Source organism: Gopherus evgoodei, chromosome 10 (assembly GCF_007399415.2).
Source record: "Gopherus evgoodei ecotype Sinaloan lineage chromosome 10, rGopEvg1_v1.p, whole genome shotgun sequence".
In the NCBI taxonomy this organism is placed as follows: Eukaryota; Metazoa; Chordata; order Testudines; family Testudinidae; genus Gopherus; species Gopherus evgoodei.
This window is the reverse complement of record NC_044331.1, coordinates 82,462,203-82,482,010: the sequence shown is the minus strand read 5'-3', so window position 1 is coordinate 82,482,010 and position 19,808 is coordinate 82,462,203. Positions and strand designations below refer to the sequence as shown.

At 49.8% G+C, this 19,808-nt stretch overlaps 1 protein-coding gene across 1 annotated transcript in view; it reads left to right on the top strand.

Annotated features, from left to right (window-relative positions):
- PKD1 (polycystin 1, transient receptor potential channel interacting) overlaps positions 1-16,535 on the top strand; it is an 83,334-nt gene extending 66,799 nt beyond the window's left edge. The window contains exons 36-45 of the mRNA XM_030577643.1: positions 258-452; positions 3,165-3,304; positions 5,117-5,244; positions 6,352-6,526; positions 7,325-7,450; positions 7,824-7,998; positions 9,145-9,432; positions 11,131-11,265; positions 11,713-12,027; positions 12,667-16,535. Of these exons, the coding sequence (XP_030433503.1) occupies positions 258-452; positions 3,165-3,304; positions 5,117-5,244; positions 6,352-6,526; positions 7,325-7,450; positions 7,824-7,998; positions 9,145-9,432; positions 11,131-11,265; positions 11,713-12,027; positions 12,667-13,305 (2,316 nt within the window). The 3' untranslated portion in view covers positions 13,306-16,535. The remainder of the gene's footprint in view (positions 1-257; positions 453-3,164; positions 3,305-5,116; positions 5,245-6,351; positions 6,527-7,324; positions 7,451-7,823; positions 7,999-9,144; positions 9,433-11,130; positions 11,266-11,712; positions 12,028-12,666) is intronic.
- Positions 16,536-19,808: the final 3,273 nt, after the last annotated feature.

Sequence of the window (19,808 nt, the reverse complement as noted above, 5' to 3'; positions counted from 1 at the left end):
CAGCACAATTCAATGGGGCAAATGGAGAATAAATCTCAGATGGCAACAGCCAGACAGGCTTTACCTCAGAGAGGAGAAATCTGTTAGCACAGACCCATGGTTGGCTGCCATGGAGATGCATGGATCCAAGTCGAGGCTGGCTCCTCTGTTCAAGCTTGAATCCATGTTAGGAACAGCGAGGATGTTCCCTACACAGCCTTATTCTGGTGGGGTTGCTATACAGGTGCATTAAAGCACATTGATTTCCTTGGTCACAGGTTCTGCTGGAAGCTCTTTATTTTGCACTGGTTGCAAAGCGCCTGCATCCGGAGGAAGACGACACGCTGGTGGAGTATCCGTTTGTCGAGCATGTTTCAGAGAAGATCAACAAAGTCCGACCTCCTCAGGGATTTGCCCTTTTCCAGGCCAAGGAGGAGGCCAGGAAGGTCAAACTGCTTCACAAGATGCTAAAGGTAAAGCGCCTGGCAAGCTACCTGGATATCTTTTTTGATGACATGACAACTTTGGTTGATAAAGAGAATAGTGTTGACATAATAGACTTCGATTTCTGTAGGGCGTTTGACTTAGTACCGCACAACACTTTGATTAAACAACTAGAACGATATAAAATGACCATGGCACGTATTAACTGAATTCAGAACTGGCTCACTGATATGTCTCAACATGTCAATGGGGAAGCATCACCACACAGGTGCGTTTCCAGGGGGCTCCTGCAGGGATCGGTTCCTGGCTCTACGCTATTTAACATTTTTATCAGTGACCTGGAAGAAATCCTAAAATCATCCCTGATCAAATCTGCAAGTGACACAAAAACTGGGGGAGTGGTAATAAAGAGGAGGAGGATAGGTCACTGATACAGAGCAATCGGGATCGCTTGGTAAACTTGGTGTACACAAACAATATGCATTTTAATAGACTAAATGTAACTCTCTCAGAACAAAGAATATACTTACGGGGTGGGAGGGTCTATCCTGGGGAGTGGAGACGCTAAAAAAGATTTGGGGGTGATGGTGGATAATGGGCTGAAGGTGTCCAAAAGGCCTAATGCAATCATAGGATGCATAAACAGGGGAATATCAAGTAGAAGTAGAGAGGTCAGTTTACCTCTGTATTTGGACTGGGTGCAAGGGCTGCTGGAATCCTGTGTCCAGTTCTGGTGTCCACAGATCAAGGAGGATGTTGATAAATTGGAGAGGGTTCAGAGAAGGGCCATGCGAATGATTAAACAAGATTAGAAACCTGCCTTACTGTGATAAGCTAACTAGATTGCGCTCCTTGAGTCTAACAAAGAGATGTTTAAGGGGTGACGATTACAGTCTAAGTACCTAGATGGGGAACAAATATTTAATACTGGGCTCTTCCATCTAGCAGAGAACGGTCTAGTACAGGCCAATGGCTGAAAGTTGAAGCTAGACAAAGACAGGAAATAAGGTGTCAAGTTTTAACAAGTGAGGGGAATTAGCCATTGGAACAATGTACCAAGGGTCATGGTGGATTCTCCATCAGTGACAATTTTGAAATCAAGACTGGATGTTTCTCTAACCGATCTGCTCTAGGAATGATTGCAGGGGAGCAGTTCTCTGACCTGTGGTATTGAGGAAGTCAGACTAGCCAATCACAATGGTCCTTCCTGACTTTGGAATCCATAAGTACCCTCGAGACTCCTCCCTGCTTTCTACCTTACTAAGACACTGAGCTTGGGCCCAGCGTGTGGCCTGGCCCCTCCTTGCATCAGAGTCCACCTGCAGTAACCTGCCATGGAACGTGGGCTGCTCCAAACCCCATCTTTGTGACTGCAAACCACCCAGCCTAGCAAGTGAGCCCCACTGAATGGGAAGCAGTAGCACTGCCCTGAAAGGATTAGGAACCACTGACCTAAAGTACACACCTTATATCAGGTTAGGAGAACAAAGCAAGGAACTAACTGTGCCTGCCTGTGCGGCTTATACGAAGGGTTGGGTGAGTCTCTCCAGTCCTTGAGGCCCACTGCACAGGTTTTGTTTAAAAGTGGGAGGTATGGCTAGAGCGTGGGACTGGGACTCAGGAGACGTGGGTTCTCTTCCTGACTCTGCCACTGGGTTGCTGAGTGACCTTGAACAAGTCCCTTCCCAGCGCCGTGCCTCAGTTTCCCCATTTGCACAATGGAGTGATGATCCTGCCCACCTTTCTAGAGTGCTTTGAGATCTGTGACTGAAATGCGTTACATCTGAGCTAGGTGGTAGGGTTCCAAATCTAAGGGCATGTCTACACTTACCTCTGGAGCGATCGATCCAGCGGGGGTCAATTTATCGTGTCTAGTGAAGACATGATAAATTGACTGCCAAGCGCTCTCCCGTCGACTCCGGTACCCCACCAGAGCGAGAGGTGCAGACGGAGTCAATGGGGGAGTGTCAGCTGTCAACCAGCGCAGTGAAGACACTGCGGTGAGTAGATCTGAGTATGTCGACTTCACCTACGTTATTCCCATAGCTGAAGTTGCATAACTTAGATCAACTCCCCCCGCCCCAGTGTAGACCAGGCCCAAAAGGAATGGAACTATATACTCCCCGTGAAATCAGTTGGTTTTGGGGTCAAAGCATTCCCTTGCAGGGCTGGAGACACAACAGCTCCGGCCTTGGGCATAAGAAAACGGGAACAGGCCCAGTGAAATGCAGACAGCCAACCAGCTCGAAAAGGAGATTCCATTGCTTTAAGGATCTTTCACTGTTAATATTTCCAACTGGTGCTAGCAACACACCCAGCGTTTAAAAGCTGTGCTGTGCTGAACTGGGTGCTATCCCTTTCAAGAACGGAAACCCCTCTAAATGGGAAGCTGTTACATAAGCAGGGCTGCCAGCACGGAGCGCGCCAGGATGTTGTGCAATCTGTATTGACTTGAACATGGCTGGTTTGAGAAAAAAAAATTGTTACAAGGCCATGATCTGGGTCTGGATTTCATTTAACGGCAGCTCCCATACGGAAAAACAACATACCAGGATGTTGGGGCCTGCTCCTGCTCCCGATGGGGGTCTTGCCATTGACATCCAAGGCGAGCAGGATCCAGCCCTTGGGGCGCAGGACAGCTTGCTTCGTATGCTCAGCAGCCCTGCTCCCACCAAGGTAGGAGCCATGCCAAAGGCTGAGAGCAGCCCCCTTACCGCCTGCCTCTGTTTTCTGCTTGCCAGAGTTTCCTCATCTACATGTTGTTCTTGCTGGTGACCTTGCTCACCAACTACGGCGACGCCTCCCGCAACGGCAGGGCCTTCCTCTTGCAAAGCTCCCTCAAGCAGCAGCTTGGCGGTGAGGAATTCCTCCGCATCAAGAGGTAACTGCGAAACCCCAGTGGGGCTCGGAGCGTCAAGCCCTGTGGGTTGTTCCATCCTCTGGGGCAGGCAGCGTCAGGCTGAACACTGGGGGGGTTCGCACTGGAAGTCAGTGAGCAGATGCGTTTCTTTACCTGTCACAAATTACACACATGCAAATAGCAAATCATCTGTGGTCGCTGCAGCCCTCGCTGCTCCCATTCGAATGGGACAGTCACTGGTGCGTCCAGTCTCATGGTGTCAGAAGACAGGAGAGACTGTCCCTTCACTAACTGTATTGCTCGGATTCCTTCTCTCATCATTAGGCACCCAGGGATGCACAAGATCCTCAGTGCTGAGGTTATAATGTACGTGTCTGAGTTGCCAGATGTTAATTTTAGAAATTCACCTTGGGAGGTCAAGGATGGTTTTATGACTGACACCCAGCGCAGGAGTTCAGGAGGAGATCTGTATTCTAGTTCTGCCTCCATCACACCTTCCCTGGGGTGCACGTCCTTTCATTGCTTGGTGCCTCCATTTCCCTATCTGTAAAAAGGGGATAGGGATTCTGTGAGCTCTAATTCATTAATGTTTCTAAAGGACTGAGCTCCACTGTTGGAAGGAGCTATACAAATGGGGAAAAAAATCAGTTTATACTTCCCTTTCTGGTATCTGAGCAACGAATTCAGAGTTGCAGCATCAGGACAGACTGAGATGACCTTTAAAAACCACAGCTTTAAAGAAGATTTAGCAATAAAGAGGCGCATGAAAACCAAAAATAATAATCTATTCTATAAATATTAAACCTACCGTTCCTTGGTGCTCGTAGCCAGATGACGATTTCCTGGTGGGGTTTTCAGGCCGTTATCATCCCTGTTGTCCAGAAGGGCACCAGAGCTGCTTTCCTGGAATTAGTTCTGGCCTTGTGTCAGCCATCTTGATTGTTCCATGGACAAATGAGACTTGGCAAAGTTAGAGCCAGAATCCATGTTACATCTGATTCACAATGATAGAAGTCAGGAGTCATCCCACTGACGTCAGTACAGTTACACTGGTTTAAAAGTGGTGTTGAATGAGAGCAGACTCAGCTTCTGGTTACAGGGGGACCTGGCTCTCATTTACACTGCACTGGCCATGGAAAGGGGCCCTGCCGTGGGAGCAGATGTGTGGCTACACCCCGCTGAAGGCCTCTTTACACCACAAGAATGCTGTGAAGTGGCTTTAATGTAAATGAGAATCAGGCTCAAAAGATTTCTGCGGGACACTTATTTTGTGAGGTTAGAGCGACACAGGGAAAGTGTAATGGGATGAAACTGAACAAAAGGAAAAATTATATCTAATGGCCAGATCCACTTTGACTGTGGCTTAGTTTCCCAAAGGAAGTGGTAGAAGCCTCATTTCTTCGCTCATTCGAAGCGAGGCTGGATAAAATCACTCGAGTATAACACTGGAGAACAATTGTGCATTGGCCTGGAACTAGATCAGATGTTCTGACAGGTCTTTCTCGGCCCAATCTTCTGTAACAATATACTGAAGCAGGGGACTAGTTTTACCTTGTAGGGTTTTTGCATCCCAGGTGACTATACTGTATGATCTCTCAGGGGATAGGATAGCAGTCTGGAGAATAAAGCCTGCCTCTGGCTGAGCAGCTGGGCCTCTGAAAAGCAGGTGAGGTCACCATTCCAAAACTCAGTCTCCCCCCAGTGGCCGGGTACAAGCTTTCAGACAGAGAACTCCTCAGAACCAGAGCTAGGCATGGGGCTGGGCTGAATAGAGACACTTTGTTCTGCATTGACCAGATGAACTTTCCTCTCTTCTCCTCCCTGCGTGCACAGATCCGATGAGTTTTGGGCGTGGATGTCACAGGTCTTGTTGCCCTCTCTCTACAATAACCAGTCGGGGCGAGAAAGCTGCAGCACCATGCTGGGAGTGCCACGGCTGCGTCAGCTCCGCCTGCAGGAAGGTGACACCGCTGTTTTTGTTTGGGAGTAGTGGCACCTCCCAGAAGAGATTCAGATCAATTAGACAGGGAGGGACAAAGCTGAGAGCCGGCTCTAGTTTTCTAGCCCCGCAGTAGCTGGCTTGCACAGCGCTGTTCTCTGCAGACGTTTGGCCAGTGAGGCTGCAGGTTTGTTCCTGGTTATTCTTACACCCAAGAACATATGCCAGGTATGGTACAAAAGCCAAAGAGCCGGGCCCTGCCCGATTTCAGACAGGATGCAACAAGCCAGGGTGGTTGGCCATCAGGATGGGGTGAGCCAAGAAGGAGCAAAGTCTGAGCCACCTGACTCACGTTCTCCAGTGCTCAGCCCAGTAGCTCAGTTACGGAGGAGGCGGGAGAAGCTGTAGACGAATAGGTTTCTGCACTGGGACGTTCATATAGCCATGTATCGGGTGGTGGCTGGGTCTGGGGAACAGCTCTCATCTGGAGCAGCACCTGCTTCCATCACTCACTCAGCCTATGGCCTGTCTCACGCTCCAGAACTGAGGGTGCTCTGTCTCCATGACTCAGCACTCCAGCCAAGTCACTAGGTAGTTTTTCCCTTCTAGGGTCGCTAAATCCCACTGGACAATCCACCCGGCAGTCTTCTGTAATTCCCGGTCTGTGCCACTTCCCCAGTGGCTGGTAGGGGAGCCTGGGCCTGCTCAGTACTCTGGGTTCTGGCACAGGGACCTGCTATCCAGCAACGACCGTCTGCTTATTTCCAAACCCCATTGCTATTGCCCTCTGCTCCTTCTTACTTCCCTTCTCTTTTTTGGTGTTCCGGCCTGCCCCTGGGGTCTGACTCAAGCTCCCAACTGCCAGGGAGTGGCTGCAGCCTCCTTCCCCAGCAACCCCTTCCGGTCTCGGTTTCCTAGCTTTGTACCAGCCCAGGCTACAGCTGCTCAGCTGAACTTCACCTTCCATTAGCGCTTGTCTATCCAGCCTAGTCCTCCCCCAGATGCAGTCCACTAGGTTAATAACCCCTTCCAAGGTACCTGAACCCCTTCAGATAGGGGCAAACACCCCAGCGCAGGCAGTCTTATGTCTCGTCACTGCCAAGATAACATGATGCTGACCTCTTTTCAGCTGAATGCCTGGATACTATTCACAATTTCCTTAGCGGGACGGATGCATCTGTTGCTGCGAAGAAATGCACGTACGAGTCTAACAGCTTTAATACTGGCGATTATGCTGTTGGCTGGAAGAGGGTATCTGTAAATTCAACACAGACGTGGTCCTACTCGCCGCCTGACCTAGCAGGGTACGAAGCTGCGCGTTCCACATGTACATTTCCTGTTCTGGCTGCAAAATCCAGTCACAGTATTGGGTTCTTACAGCCACTCCGTTTCCAGCTGTCAAGTCAATTCAGCCAACTGCTGCCCCCGAGAGCCAACCGAATGAACAATACAGAAGGCCTAGTGCTGTTCTGACCAGCTGCCAGCTGGTTGTGCTCCTTAGCAGTTTGATTGGCATGAATCATGCAGCCCCATTTGCTATTTTGTGGCACACACACTGCATGGAAGATAGAGTGGAGCTCTGTGTGTTTAAGCGAGTGCCACTGGGAGGTACTTTGCCAATGCAGAGGAGGCAGGTGCCAGGGATACAGATATTTCAAAACGACTGTTTGAGAGCAGGAGTGAGTTACAGAGCAAGTTAAAACCTCAGCAAGGGAAAGTTTTGCATGTTGGTGGTAGCATCCTGTTGCTGCCGGTTAGAGGGGCTCAGGAAACAGGTATAAAATCTGGGTCTGTGCTCATTTAGCTTCCGTTCTAGCATTTGTTTGGCTCTGGCTCATTTCTGGGAGGCGTGTTTCAAGATGGGTTTGGAGGGGGGGTGGGCTAGGGCCTGTTTTGGGCCGTTTCAGTTGTTATGGGTTTTGTTTGTAATTTCTCACATGCCCTAGATGCATTAAATAAGACACTTACCGTAAGTCAGTTCAATCCTCCGTTTGCACGGAAAGTAAAACAATGCAACTCCTCCTGGCTCTGCCTGAGTTATGATGCCAGGTCAGCAACTCCCCACCCCCAAAATGCAACCAGTGGCTCCTCTTCTTTTGCAGAGTCTGGTACTGGGGCTATGTCTCTGTGTATGACAGTGGAGGTTACATCCAAGAGCTGGGAGCCACGCTGGAGGAGAGCAGAGTGCACGTGGACTATCTTCAGCAGAACAACTGGATCAACAACATGTAAGCAGCTGGCAAGGCAGTGGAGGGAGGAGCCCTGAGTTTGGCTGTAATCTGGGAACGGTACCGAGCCCTAATCTGTATTTTTCAGTGCAGGGAGTTGAGGTGCTGTCTGCCAAGCCTAGAAGTGTTTTTTGGGGGGGTGATTATTCAGAGGACCCCCCTTTATCTTCCCTCATCACCGGTGCGCTGTCAGGCTGTTTCTATCCAACCAAGGCAGGCAGGATGTGTTACCCTCTGTGGTTCCTTGATGGGCTTCAGATCCACTCACGGTGGACACCCGGCTTCAGACAGATCCTGAGCTGCTCTGGCAGCCCCTAATAAATGGTGCCACCTGACATGACGGACACCGTTGCTCGCTTCTCTGTCCCCACAGGAGCAGAGCAGTCTTTGTGGAGTTGACGCAGTACAACCCCAGCGTGGACCTGCACGCCGCCATCACCCTGCAACTGGAGTTCCCCACGGCGGGGCGAGCAGTGGCCGCCATCACAGTGGGGCCCTTCCCCCTGCTGCGTCTCAGTGGGGGAGTCACGCTGCAGCTTGTCATGATGGTCAGTTCAGCAGCCTTGCTCCTCTCAGTCAGGCCTGTGGAGAGAAATGTGGGGCTCCCATCACTTTTGTTATGCCCACCCCCGTTCATCCCACTTACAGGCTTTTGCGGGGCCCATGCGCTCAGGGTCCTGGTACAATTATCCCTCCTTCGCAGCCCTGCTCTCAGTCGCAACCTTAGCACAGTGGATGGACGTCACTGGGATCTGGCTGTTGGAGAGAGTTACTCAGCCCTGTTCTGCTTGCTGCTACGAGCCCATTTCCCAGACTCGCTTGACAGTTGTGCTGTGGAAGGGCTGTCGGGGACCCCCTTTTTAGGGTGTGCTGTTGGCTCAGGAGAATAGTTGCGCCTCCTTCTCCCACGGCTCAGAGTCACCTGGCTGATGGTTTCCCACCCCCATTGCTGGGCCCAAAGCCCGCATGCCCCGGTCACCGCTTCTAGTACAAGGGATACAGTCACTGAAAACCTCCCTTTGGAGGAGTTCTTTGGGTGGGAGAGGGAAAAATCCCCCCTCAGGCAGAATCCAGACATGTTTCACCCTCTCCTCTCATGGGCGACTGCTAAGGGATGAGGCCTGTGTACCGATGAGGGGCACTTTGGGGCTGTGGCATGGGCAGGGCCCTCTGACAGACAAAACCCAAACTTCCCAGAAGCTTCCAGTTGGGCAGGGTTTGCCCTAAGCGCCTGGGGGAGGGTCATGGAACCTTGTGCTTTCATCCACCCAAGGCTGGCAGGCCCTGAGGGTCTAACAGGAACTCAGCGCACCACTGCTCGAAGGTGAGGCTTGGTCCTAAGTTAGCTCTCTGGGCTGGGAGCGCTGTGGTGATAGCACACTTGGCCCCTCAGGAGCCAGAGAAAGGGAGAGCCTGTCTCACACTCCAGTGCTTACCTATCACCAGCAAGTCAACGGAGTTCCACCAGGGACAGATTTGGCCCATGTTCCAGTGGCAGGGTTGCAGCCATAACATCATCGTGGGAGTTAAAGGCCAGTAGAATGGGCCCCATTGTGCCATCACGGGACGACGGCCCTGCCACTGCTCCAAGGGGCCAGTGGGCAGTGCCATGATGAAGGACTGACAGCACTGCAGGTCTGTAATTGCAACCCACCTCTTTCTGGTGGAACTCTTTCTCCTCCCCTACATTACAGGTCTTCCTCATGGCGTTTGTGGTCTATTTTGTGGTCTCTGAATCCCTCTTCATCAAGAAGGAAGGCAGGGCCTACTTCGCCTGGTTTGGGAGCTACAGCCAATGGCTGCTCATCCTTCTGACCACCTGCACTGTGGTAGTGCATCTGAGCCAAGCCACCCTCGCTGACCAGCAGTGGGCAAAGTATCTGAAGAACCGCAAGGGTTTCACCAGCTTTTACCAGGTGGCCTTCCTGAACTCGGTCTTCAACAGCCTGGCCGCCTCCCTTCTCTTCCTGCTGACTCTAAAGGTGAGGCGTGGGCCTGCTGCGAGGTATGGCTAGGTCTTAAATCCACTTCATGCAGCTGGAGTAACACTTGAGTCAGCTACGCCTGTCCCAGGCCTCCTTTCCTGGGCAGGGTTAGTTCCAGAGCACGAGTAGTAATTAGATCCTCGTCTCTCCTTTATTAAGAGTAATACAGACAGGTTAGACAAACACGTGTCTGGGATGGTCTAGATAATACTTAGTCCTGCCATGAGTGCAGGGGACTGGACTAGAGACCTCTCGAGGTCCCTTCCAGTCCTGTGACCCTATGATACTGCGGTAGAGCTAAAGAACTCCAGCCATCTCACTTTCCAAAACCCAGCCTTGAAGATGAAGAGGTGATCTTCAGATGCCCATTTGTGTAAACCAGCCAACCAGATATGGAACCAGTGAAACACAAACATGGAGTCACGTTCGCTCACTTCTCAAAGGAGAACTCTGCTTCGCAGGCCAAACTGTCAAAAGAGCTCAGCTCCCAGCCACTCCCAAAATCTGATTGTTGGTACTGAGCCCTTTTGAAGATCTGTCCATGAGCCCTCAGACAGTACAATGCAATACACCAACTCTTATAATATTCTGATCTATAAACCTGGGTTAAATTACATAGTGCTCAATCCCCAGTTTATATAGATGAACTTGACCCTATTCTCTTCACTAGATTTACATACTTGGGACCCTGGTACTATGAATGAATTAGTAATGGTAGTGAGATGTAGCTTAAGTGCAGCTGCAAACTAGCTGTTCAGAAAAGGGCTGGTGACACTAAGCAACCCCCCAGAAATGTGCGCTAGATGCTGTACAAATAGAACAAAGATACTCCCTGCTCCTTAGACCTTACAGGGTCAGAAAAGACAGACAGGGAGCATACCCACACAATGCAACAACGGTGGCCAGCATACTAGGCCCCTAGTTTCTACATACCAGATGCCTAGCCATTATACTGGTCTGTGCTCCAGCAGAGAGCCACACAAGGGGTTAGTTTTATCCTTTGAAGCCTCCCCCGCCCTAGGCCAGGCTGTTACAGTTGAGACAGTAGCACTCGAATTAGAGCTCCCTTGTTATAAAGAGGCAGGGCTGCTGGCAGGACGTTCTCTGCAAGGGACCCTCAATGCGGAAACGTCCACCCCTCCCTTAACCAGAGCCTGGCTGTATGAGGCCAATAGACACATTACAAAGCATTAACATGAATGAGGTACCTTTTAGTTCACACCCCCAGCAGTCACACGGGAGAGACAGCGCAGCACAACAGGTCACGTCTCGATAGTCTGAAGCACAGGGCCGTGCAGACAGCTTTAGGCTCTCAGGTCACTGATAAAAACTTTGCCCACCATTTGGGGAGGGGACCAACGTGGCAACAGACTGGCAGAGTGTAATGGTTGCCCAGGCGGCTGGCAGGAGCAGCACACGCTGGGGACTCTTGTTCTGAAGTTTGCTGTGTTTATTTAAATGAGTTCAAACCCCTCAACCGAGGGCTGCTTAAGCCAATGCAGTTATTTTAGTGGCTGGGGTTGAAAACAGACTGAGGGTACGTGGACTTTCATCAACCACATGCCAGCTGTGTAAGTGGACTCTGAACACCGGGCATGCAGTGTCTGTTTCTTTGCAACAGTGCAGGGTGGAAAGCTACCCCAGAAATGCTTGATCCACACGGGTATAAACCTGGCATCTCTTCTTTGGTCTCAGGCTGCCCAACAGCTGCGCTTTGTCCGGCAATGGTCCGTGTTTGGCAAAACCCTGCGGAAGTCCACGAAGGAGCTAGCTGCTGCAGGGCTGGCCTTCGCGCTGCTCGTCCTTGCTTATACCCAGCTTGGCTTCCTGGTAAATATTGATTTGTATTATACAGTCAAGACACACCCTATGCTGTGGGTTGCTGAGGGAGAGATACTTGGTTAGCTACAAAGGGAAGGGTTAATTAGAGAGACCTCAGCTCCGATCCAAGCCCGAGCATTCTGGTGAGTGAGTCTCAGCTCATCTGGCCACACTGCAGTTGGCCCCTTCCTAGCCTGCAGCAGAGGCATCAGTGACTGCGGGACCATGGGGATGAAACTCCAAGAACTCCTTGAGGCTCCATTGGCAGGGGGCACAGGGGCAGCCCATCAATGTTGTAGCTGATAGGTGAAGCAGGTGCAGCGGGGGATGCTGCTGCTTGCCTCCCTTTGCAAGGCGCTCGGAGGTCTGGGACCGACGGGCAGTCTCGAAGGGGTAATATGGCCACTCTGCCATTGAAACAATGGCCTTTAATTGAAACCTCTGTTTCCTTTGCAGCTTTTCTCCTCCTGCTCAGAATCCTTCCACAGCTTCAGCAGCAGCCTCCTGCTCCTCGTGGCTGCAGTCCACGGCAGTGTGAACCTCCGGCTCTGTCTGCCCGAGCCCTCGGGGCTGTACTACCTTTTCTGCGCCAGCTACATCATCCTGGAGATGTGGATCGTGCTGAGGCTGTTCGCCGCAGTGCTTGTCCACAGCTACCGGGAGATGAACTTTGAGCTGTACCGCCCAGCCTTTGAGCCCCAGGACTACGAGATGGTGGAGCTCTTCGTCCGCAGGCTGAAGCTGTGGATGGGCTTCAGCAAAGTCAAGGAAGTAGGTGCACAGTCCCACAGGGCTCCACCCTCCACCTCTGTGCAGTGTGCTAGCCAGGGGGAGGCCCGGGCTCCTGGCTGGTGGATCATGGCCAGAGGTGCAGGTCCCCTGGGGGCAGCATTGGGTGCATGGTTTTGCAGTGTTTTCACCGGCAATACAAACACTGATTGTTTCCCTCATTGCAGTTGGCAGTCGGGTGGGGGCAAGCTGTGACAGGCCACTGCCCACAGCAGTATGGGTCATGGGCTACTACTGGCAGGAGCTGGAAGGATTGGCAGCTGTAGCTGGTGTCCCAGGTAGAGGATTGGTGGCAGTGCGCATGCCCTGGCTGGCAGGAGCAGAGACTGCCTCCAGCATCGTCCCTGGCATGTCCATCTTGTGCCACCCCCACTGTTCAGTTTGGTTTCTAATCAGACTGGTGGATATATAAACCCCCATCCCCTCATTTGGGTCACTCCACCATCCGGCCAGGCCAAGTGGGGAGCCCTCTGCAGTTGGAGATAGTCATTCAAGGCTGACATGAAAAGCTCACCCCCATCCCTCCTGCTGGGGTGGAGTGGGCCCCTCAGGGCGACAGGCAAGAGTTCACGAGTACCTGTTTTCTGCACTAACCCTCTTTTGCTCTCCCTTCCCTTCCAGTTTCGGCACAAGGTGAGGTTTGAAGGGATGGAGCCATTACCATCCCGATCCTCCAGCGACAAGTCCTTCCGGGGTCCCACCCCCAGCGCAGCCTCCGACAGCTCCAGGGCCTCCACCTCTTCAAGCCAGCTGGACGGGCTCAGCCTGGTGCTAAGCACCAGAGAGAGCTCAGAGGTGGATGCTGATGTCCAGCGGCTCCTCTCCCTCTTCGAGATGCTGCTGGCCCAGTTTGACCGAGTGAACCAGGTGACAGAGGACGTCTACCGCATGGAGCAGCAGCTGGAGGACTCACAGAGCAGGAGGACCAGGATGAGGTACATCCAGATGACTGAGGACCTGCTGAGTCAGTACCGCCTGGGTTGCACAGATCAGGGGCCACAGGGACTTTATCCTGACAACTTTTCCAACACCGACCTGCACCCTCCCCGAGACCCTCTGTTGCCCTCCCCTCCCACCAGCACCCTGGGTGCCCTGCAAAGCAGCACAGGCTGTGTGCCCAGCCGGATAGTCCGAGCCAGTAGGGGCCTCAGCGTGGCTTCTCTACTCTCCCCGCACAAGACGTATGCCACCACGGCGCCAGCGGTCAGGAAGAAAAAGTCACTGCGGGCAAAGAACAGGGTCCACCCCAGCATCAAGTAACTGGAGACCACGTGCAGTGTCTCTGGGAAAATACCTCACTGTGCCACCCCTGGGAAGGAGGCGAGATCCTCGTAATGTGGCCCGAGAGGGTTCCACCACAGCCTGGGGCCAGAAAGGAGTCACAGGGAACCAGCGTGGAAAGCTGAAGCACTCATGCCACGCCAAGGACTGGGGAGCCACTGTGCCTTCCTGGGCTCTTGGCCAGCTTAGATGCCAGCAGCATCACTGCCGCCTCGGGACGCGTGGCTAAGAGTACAGGTGTTGTCCTGAGCCTCCCAAGTGCCTAATGAAGATGGACACAGCCACTTTGTGTTGTACATACTGGCAGCTTCTATTACCTAGGTGCCTCCGTTTCCTGTTTACTTTAGCGACGGTTTCACAGCTTTTTGGTTTCATTGGAGACTGTTTGACCCTTCAGTCCAGGACAAGAGACCTTGCTTCACCAAGGTGGCCAGATGAGAGAAGCCGCAGGGGTTTCTCCTAGTCATATTTAGCGTTGGCAGCAAGAGGAAAAGCAACATTAATCAGGGCAATATTAAAAAGAAGCATCTCTCTTGTTAAGTGACCCTAGCTTCAAACAAAATGAACAGATTCCAAAAGCAGAGGCCTGTTATTGTTCAGTTGCTTTATCAAGAACTGCTGCGAAGTAACGTGAATGGTGCGAGGAGCAACTCAAGCAGGATTTCCCGTGCTCAGCTGGCTGCGCCAAAATGGGAAGAGAGGAGCTGAAATTGCGAGTAGTTAAGGTTTAACGGACTTTTGGATGCATAGACCAGACACACTGTGGGTGGAGGAAACGACAGGTTTCAGGGGGCTATTTAATTAAATATTTGTATTGCCATGAATAGAGAGAGACAATATCTACACCCAGATCAGTTAGTTTCCAGTATTGGCTCGTAGTATCCTCCAGCATTTGGTATTATTATTTGTATTTAAAGAAATTCAATATTTAAAGAATATGAATGACCATGAAATCCACATTAAGCCACTGCTTCCAATAACTAGCCAGTCTTAGGACATGGCAATTAGTGACAGTTCAACCAAAAAAGTACTGGAGGCCTAGGGGGGGTTCTTTTAATTGGTAAGAGAGGGGGCTGCCGGCATGCTGGCTCCATTCCGGCCCAGCTCCCCTTTAGCTACTGATCATCCCCCAGCCAGTGGATTGAATGGGTAAGTAAGTACGGTTCGTCGGCTACTTGGGTTTTACAGTTGAAGGAATGTATTGACATATGTATTTTTTTTTTGGTTTACTTTTTTGTACGTACTGCCGAGCACTTTAACAATGCTTTCCTTGGCTAACAATGACACATGCGACCGTTTTAACGAGAATGGAATAATGTATCATGAAAGCAGTATTTTTTTTGTAAAACAAAACCATAAACGGAAATGAGCAAACGGTAATGTGAATGCAGTTCCCCAGTGAACCATCCCCGGCTGCAGCCCTGCCTCAGGGGCTGGGTGCCAGCTCATAACACTCAAACTTACTCACCAGCACTCTTAGGAGCTTCCAAAAAGGAACAAATGCATTCAAAAAATAAATGCACTAGGTGACGCAGGGGATAAGCCACCTGCCGGTGGAGGCAGGTGGTGAGAGACAGGGGCAGATGGTTCTTGGTTTGCTTCTGTCTGGGACAGGAAGATGTATCCGCTCCTACTCCAACGGCTTCCACTCCCCACTTCGCTGTAATCCACAGTATATCAAGCTACAGCTGTGCTATGCTTGATCTGCCATGGCAGGTACTTTTCCAGCACTCCCTTTTAGAAAATTGGCGTGGGTAACAATCAACTGCACCTATTCTGGGCAGCCACAGCCTATGTAAATTATTTCCAGCTATGCTAAGTGGTGCTACCATCAGTCAAATCTCCCTGGCAGCTAGTGCCCATGGAAACCCCCTGGCCAGCCTGTGTTCACCTCACCCTTGTCATTCCGTGTTATGTATATTGTAAGTAATTTATATGGGGTTTTGAAATGTATATATTTGCTATATTTTCATAGCATCGGTACCATGTTTGACACATGTAGATAGGAGACAGAACACTGTTGTCAGAGTTATTTAAAGGATGTATTAAGTGCTTCTTTCCAGGAATGTTTGTTGTATATAAAGTATTAGGTGTCAGAGTGCATGTGGCGTGCGTGCTCTTGTGCCAGATGAGGTGCGGGCCGGGCTGGCCCAACCAGTGGAGCTGAGTGGCAGTAGGATCTCTCGCGATGCACTAGTTGTTGTTCCCCCTACATCTTGCTCAAAGCTTTTGAAAGGTAACATTATGCTAGGGAGTTCTTCGAAACCAAAGGCCAGTATTAGCAGGGGCCATTGTTCATGGTACAGCATCTTGTTAGACTCCATCTAGCCTCCACTGCTGCCACTCTTAGAAGACACTTGGCTTGTAACAGAGCTCTCCTTTCCAAGTATTGCCACTACCTAATCCAGGCGAGGAGAGAGCCCTATGGGGGGAAAACTGTGCACTTTTCCTGCTTAGTAACTCTACAAAGGCTAGAGACAGAGTTTCCCTAAAGACACTTCCATTGGAGTTAGTTCTTCTTACCTTTTTGCTGCTTATTCTCACTCTCCAGCTCCTGATGCCTCTCTCCTGCTGTGCGTGAGATGGTTTGCACACAGCGTTGTGTTCCAACAATCCATAGACTGGATCCAGGCTGACTTTCCTTGTGCTGCAATCCCCACGTGCTTCCCTCTCTGTGGAGATTTGAGCAGCAGGTCTGGGGTTTACATCCATGAAAGTTATTCTTGTTGTTTTGTACTTGTTGAGTTAGTTGTGTGGAGGACAGAACTAGGCAGCAGTTGCAGAGGGCGTGGGGGAGGGATTAGCATGATGTATAAAGAACGTTCTCTTTACAACGGCAAGGTGGTTTGGTGGTGATAGGAAGGGGACAAAAGAACAGCAAGCCAGGGGGTAAGTAGAGCACAGATGGAATGAAATGGAAGCAGGAACCGTAGGCGATGGAACAGCTGTGGTTAGGGCAGGGCGGAGGCAAAAGTTAAGTGTTTGGAATTTTGGAAGTGGCATCTGGAGTGGCAGGATACAAGCTGGAAAATGGCAGGGGGACGTTATGGGCACCCATCCCTTAGCTGCAGGTACTACAGTCACTAAGGAAAACAGGGCCAACAAAACCACCACAACTGTTCCAGAAGGATAGTTCAGCTACAAGAACTGAACCCAGAGCAAGGGGCAGGTTTTGCTATTGAGTTTACTGCAATCCATCTGCCCTTTGGTTTTTGGGGGGGGAGTGGGGGTGGGTGGGGGCACATTCAGACTATTTAACCACTGCTTTTTAACAACCCCAGTTCCCTTTACTTTTTACAGACAGCATGGCCACCATTTAAGTACTCACCACAAAGTCTCTGCTAGATTCCCAATGCCCGGCTTTGGAAACAAAGCAGCGTTAGAGGAGAGGTTTATCCCATAAACACACAAGAGCCATAGTGCAGTCTGTACTGAAATCTAGCAACTCACTTGATTTTCCCCATGCTTGGGGAAAAAAATGAAGCAGACAGGCTCCTCTATCAAATTAGAAGGGAAGGGGTGTGTGATTTAACTGACAGTAACCAGGACTCAGCCTTTTTAGGCCTACAACATGTGCTGTGACACCTTGCACAAAGTCATAATTTCCAGGAGTCCTTTTCCCTAGCTGTACCGTAGGGATTACTCGTTCACCTCACTGCAAGGAGGGGGAGGTTGTAAGACAGACCCAATGCTTTGGGCTCAGTACAGAGGTAACTGGATTAAATCCTCTGGCCTGTGTTATGCAGGTCAGCCTCATCTAATGGTCCCTCTTCTGCCTTTAATTGATGACTCTCTCAAGGAAGTTTTGGAAGTTCATGGAGGAAAGGTTTGAGAATTAAGTAGCGTGAAAGGACTGGAGGTAAAGGCAAACTTCTACCAGTATTACTGTATTAAGGAAGATTTTCAAGTATCCGCCGCCTTTTAAAATGAACAAACATTCCAACATGCCTGCTATAGCTTTCTTTCGAACAAGTGGTAATGGGATAATAGGGTATCTCGGAACTGATTCTTTGTGATTCAATTCCATTTTCTACATACAGCGCACTTTCTAATGTAAGAAGTGTCTGGGTCTGGAGAAGGTTAGCCTCAAGAGGAGAAATGGTTCTAGAAATCAGATGATGAGTGTCGACTGTTAACAAATCAGGGAATTAGCACCATGTCCAAACGGTGGGGGGAAAGCCAGCACAAGACAGACGAGTGCCTCTAAGAGCCTTACGTAAGGTATTTCACGTAAGGGAAGGTCTAGTTCTATATTAGTGGGAATTTCACTATTCGAATATCCTTCCTACCCTAGCTCTAGGAACTTTTTTCCACACTTAGGTCTTTTCTACAATTAAGATGGACACTTCCCCTGCCCAATGCTGCAGTGAACATGAGAGCCTCACCAAGTTTGTTTCACCTAAGCATTCCCATGGCCACTAGCACCACCTATCTGCCGGCTGAACCAATTCGCTTCCCCCTTTTTCATTTGGGAAGATAGCACCTGGAGGACAGAGGGCTTGGAGTGCTGTTTAGGAAAAAAATATTACCACAGAGTCTCCCTCCCACGTTGCAAGAATGTTTATGAGATCACAGATCACCAGCCTAGGCCAGGCCAGATGAGAACACAATAAAATGATCCTCCCTGATTATAAATACCCATGCTCATATGACACAAGACTGCTAACAGCTTCCCACATGGATGAAAACAATTGCCCACTAAACTAGATAGCATTGCTCTAGTCGTTCCGATTAGGAGTCTGACCCCTATGCAGGGAACAGAATTAGCTGGCCAGCCAAAGACTCCACTTTTACAGCTCCACTAAACACGTGGTCTAGAGGACAGGCCGTAGACATAACAGTTAAAAACATAGTATTGGAGGATGGTTACCGTCTATCTGAGATGAGAGGCCTCTCAACCAACTGTAATTTTCAAGAGCTAAATGATATCTGCAGGGACTAGGTACTGAGGCTGAATGTATCAATTAATTGCCAGGGGCTTTGAAAGTCTAATAGAACCTTGAAGAGATAAACGGCAAAAATGAGACATTTGTTGTCAGCTTTAGTGTGGCTACAGCAGATAGTGTATTTAGACGCCCCTCTCCCACAAAAGCCGTGAATAGACTCTGTCAGAGGAGGTTCATTGAACACAGTTAACGCAGGGACTGTAAAGTTAAGAGATGATAGCAAACAAAGCCAAAGCGGTTGGCACGGCCTTTTGTAAGCTTGTAGGTGGCAGTAAAGGTTAAAGTTAGGATGCTCCCAAGGTGAAGAGCCAAGTTTCTCTCAAGTTAGGCCTTAACGTGAATGAGTTTCTTATTCAGCTAGCTGTGTGCACGTGTGTATGGTGGTGTGAATGAGTCTTACCAAGTGCTTCTTCTAACTGTAGAAGAGCAAAGATGGGTTAGGACAACTGCCCTACTACTGTTCTTGGATCCCAGTAGGTGGAGCAGCTCTAGAGCCCACACGGGTGTTTCCGAAAAGCCGGACACTTCAGTCACACAGCTTTAAAGCTATCATCGTTCTCAGAGGAGCACTTGTTTGTACAGAGCCGCTAGCCACAAGCATGGGGTTCCTTGAAGTGTCACAGTTAAGGTAGCAAGTATACGAAAGCTGAGCTTAGCTGCAGCCAGAACTATTAGTCATGAGATTATACTCCTTGTCTACAGCAATACGTTTGACTTGCATCCCTAACTAATAGATACTCTTGAATGTATATTTTGTGTTTATAGTCACCAAGAGATGGTTTCTTATTTATTGCCTTAAGTCTCACAATGATGCAACAGTATCGAGCTGCTTAATACAGAAGAACCCTATCAGCTAGCTAAGGGGTGAAGGTTGGCGGGTGGGAAATCTATATAATGCTTTTTGTAGCAATGGATGATCAGGACCAATGCACCAAAATATTGCCTTCTGGTCAGTGTTACATTTGCAAACAAAATAGCCTATTTTGTAACTGTGGGAATGTTTCTTCGAAACGACAATGTCAAATAAAAAACCATGGACTGCTAAGGAAGTGTCTGCTATGCTTTTGCTGGAAGCTGCCATGACATCCTCTTTGCCTGTTAGCGTTCCATATACACCACTGTCTGAAGTAGGCATCTAGGAGGTACTGTGCTGCAGTAAGACAGAAAGGTCTGAAAGCTATTCGCTTCAGAGCTAGTCCAACTCGACAACTTCAAATACTGAGTAAATTCAAACCCATGAAAAATACCTGGTTTTGATTACTGGTAACAAATTGGGAGCAGGGTAATTAATCCATGTTACTTCATTAAGGAGCTTTGAGATCTTTGATAGATGTTCTACTTCAAAACGAATACAGAATTTGCTCCATGTAAAAGAGACTCACGGCTGCTAGCTTATGGCTCAGCATGCATCTGGCACATGGACTCAACGTAGGTCACATGTGGCTCCATGTATGTCACTGGGAAACAGCAGCATTCCTGCAACTGCAGCAAATGATTACATACCATTATGTATTTTAACATCTGAAAAATTCATAG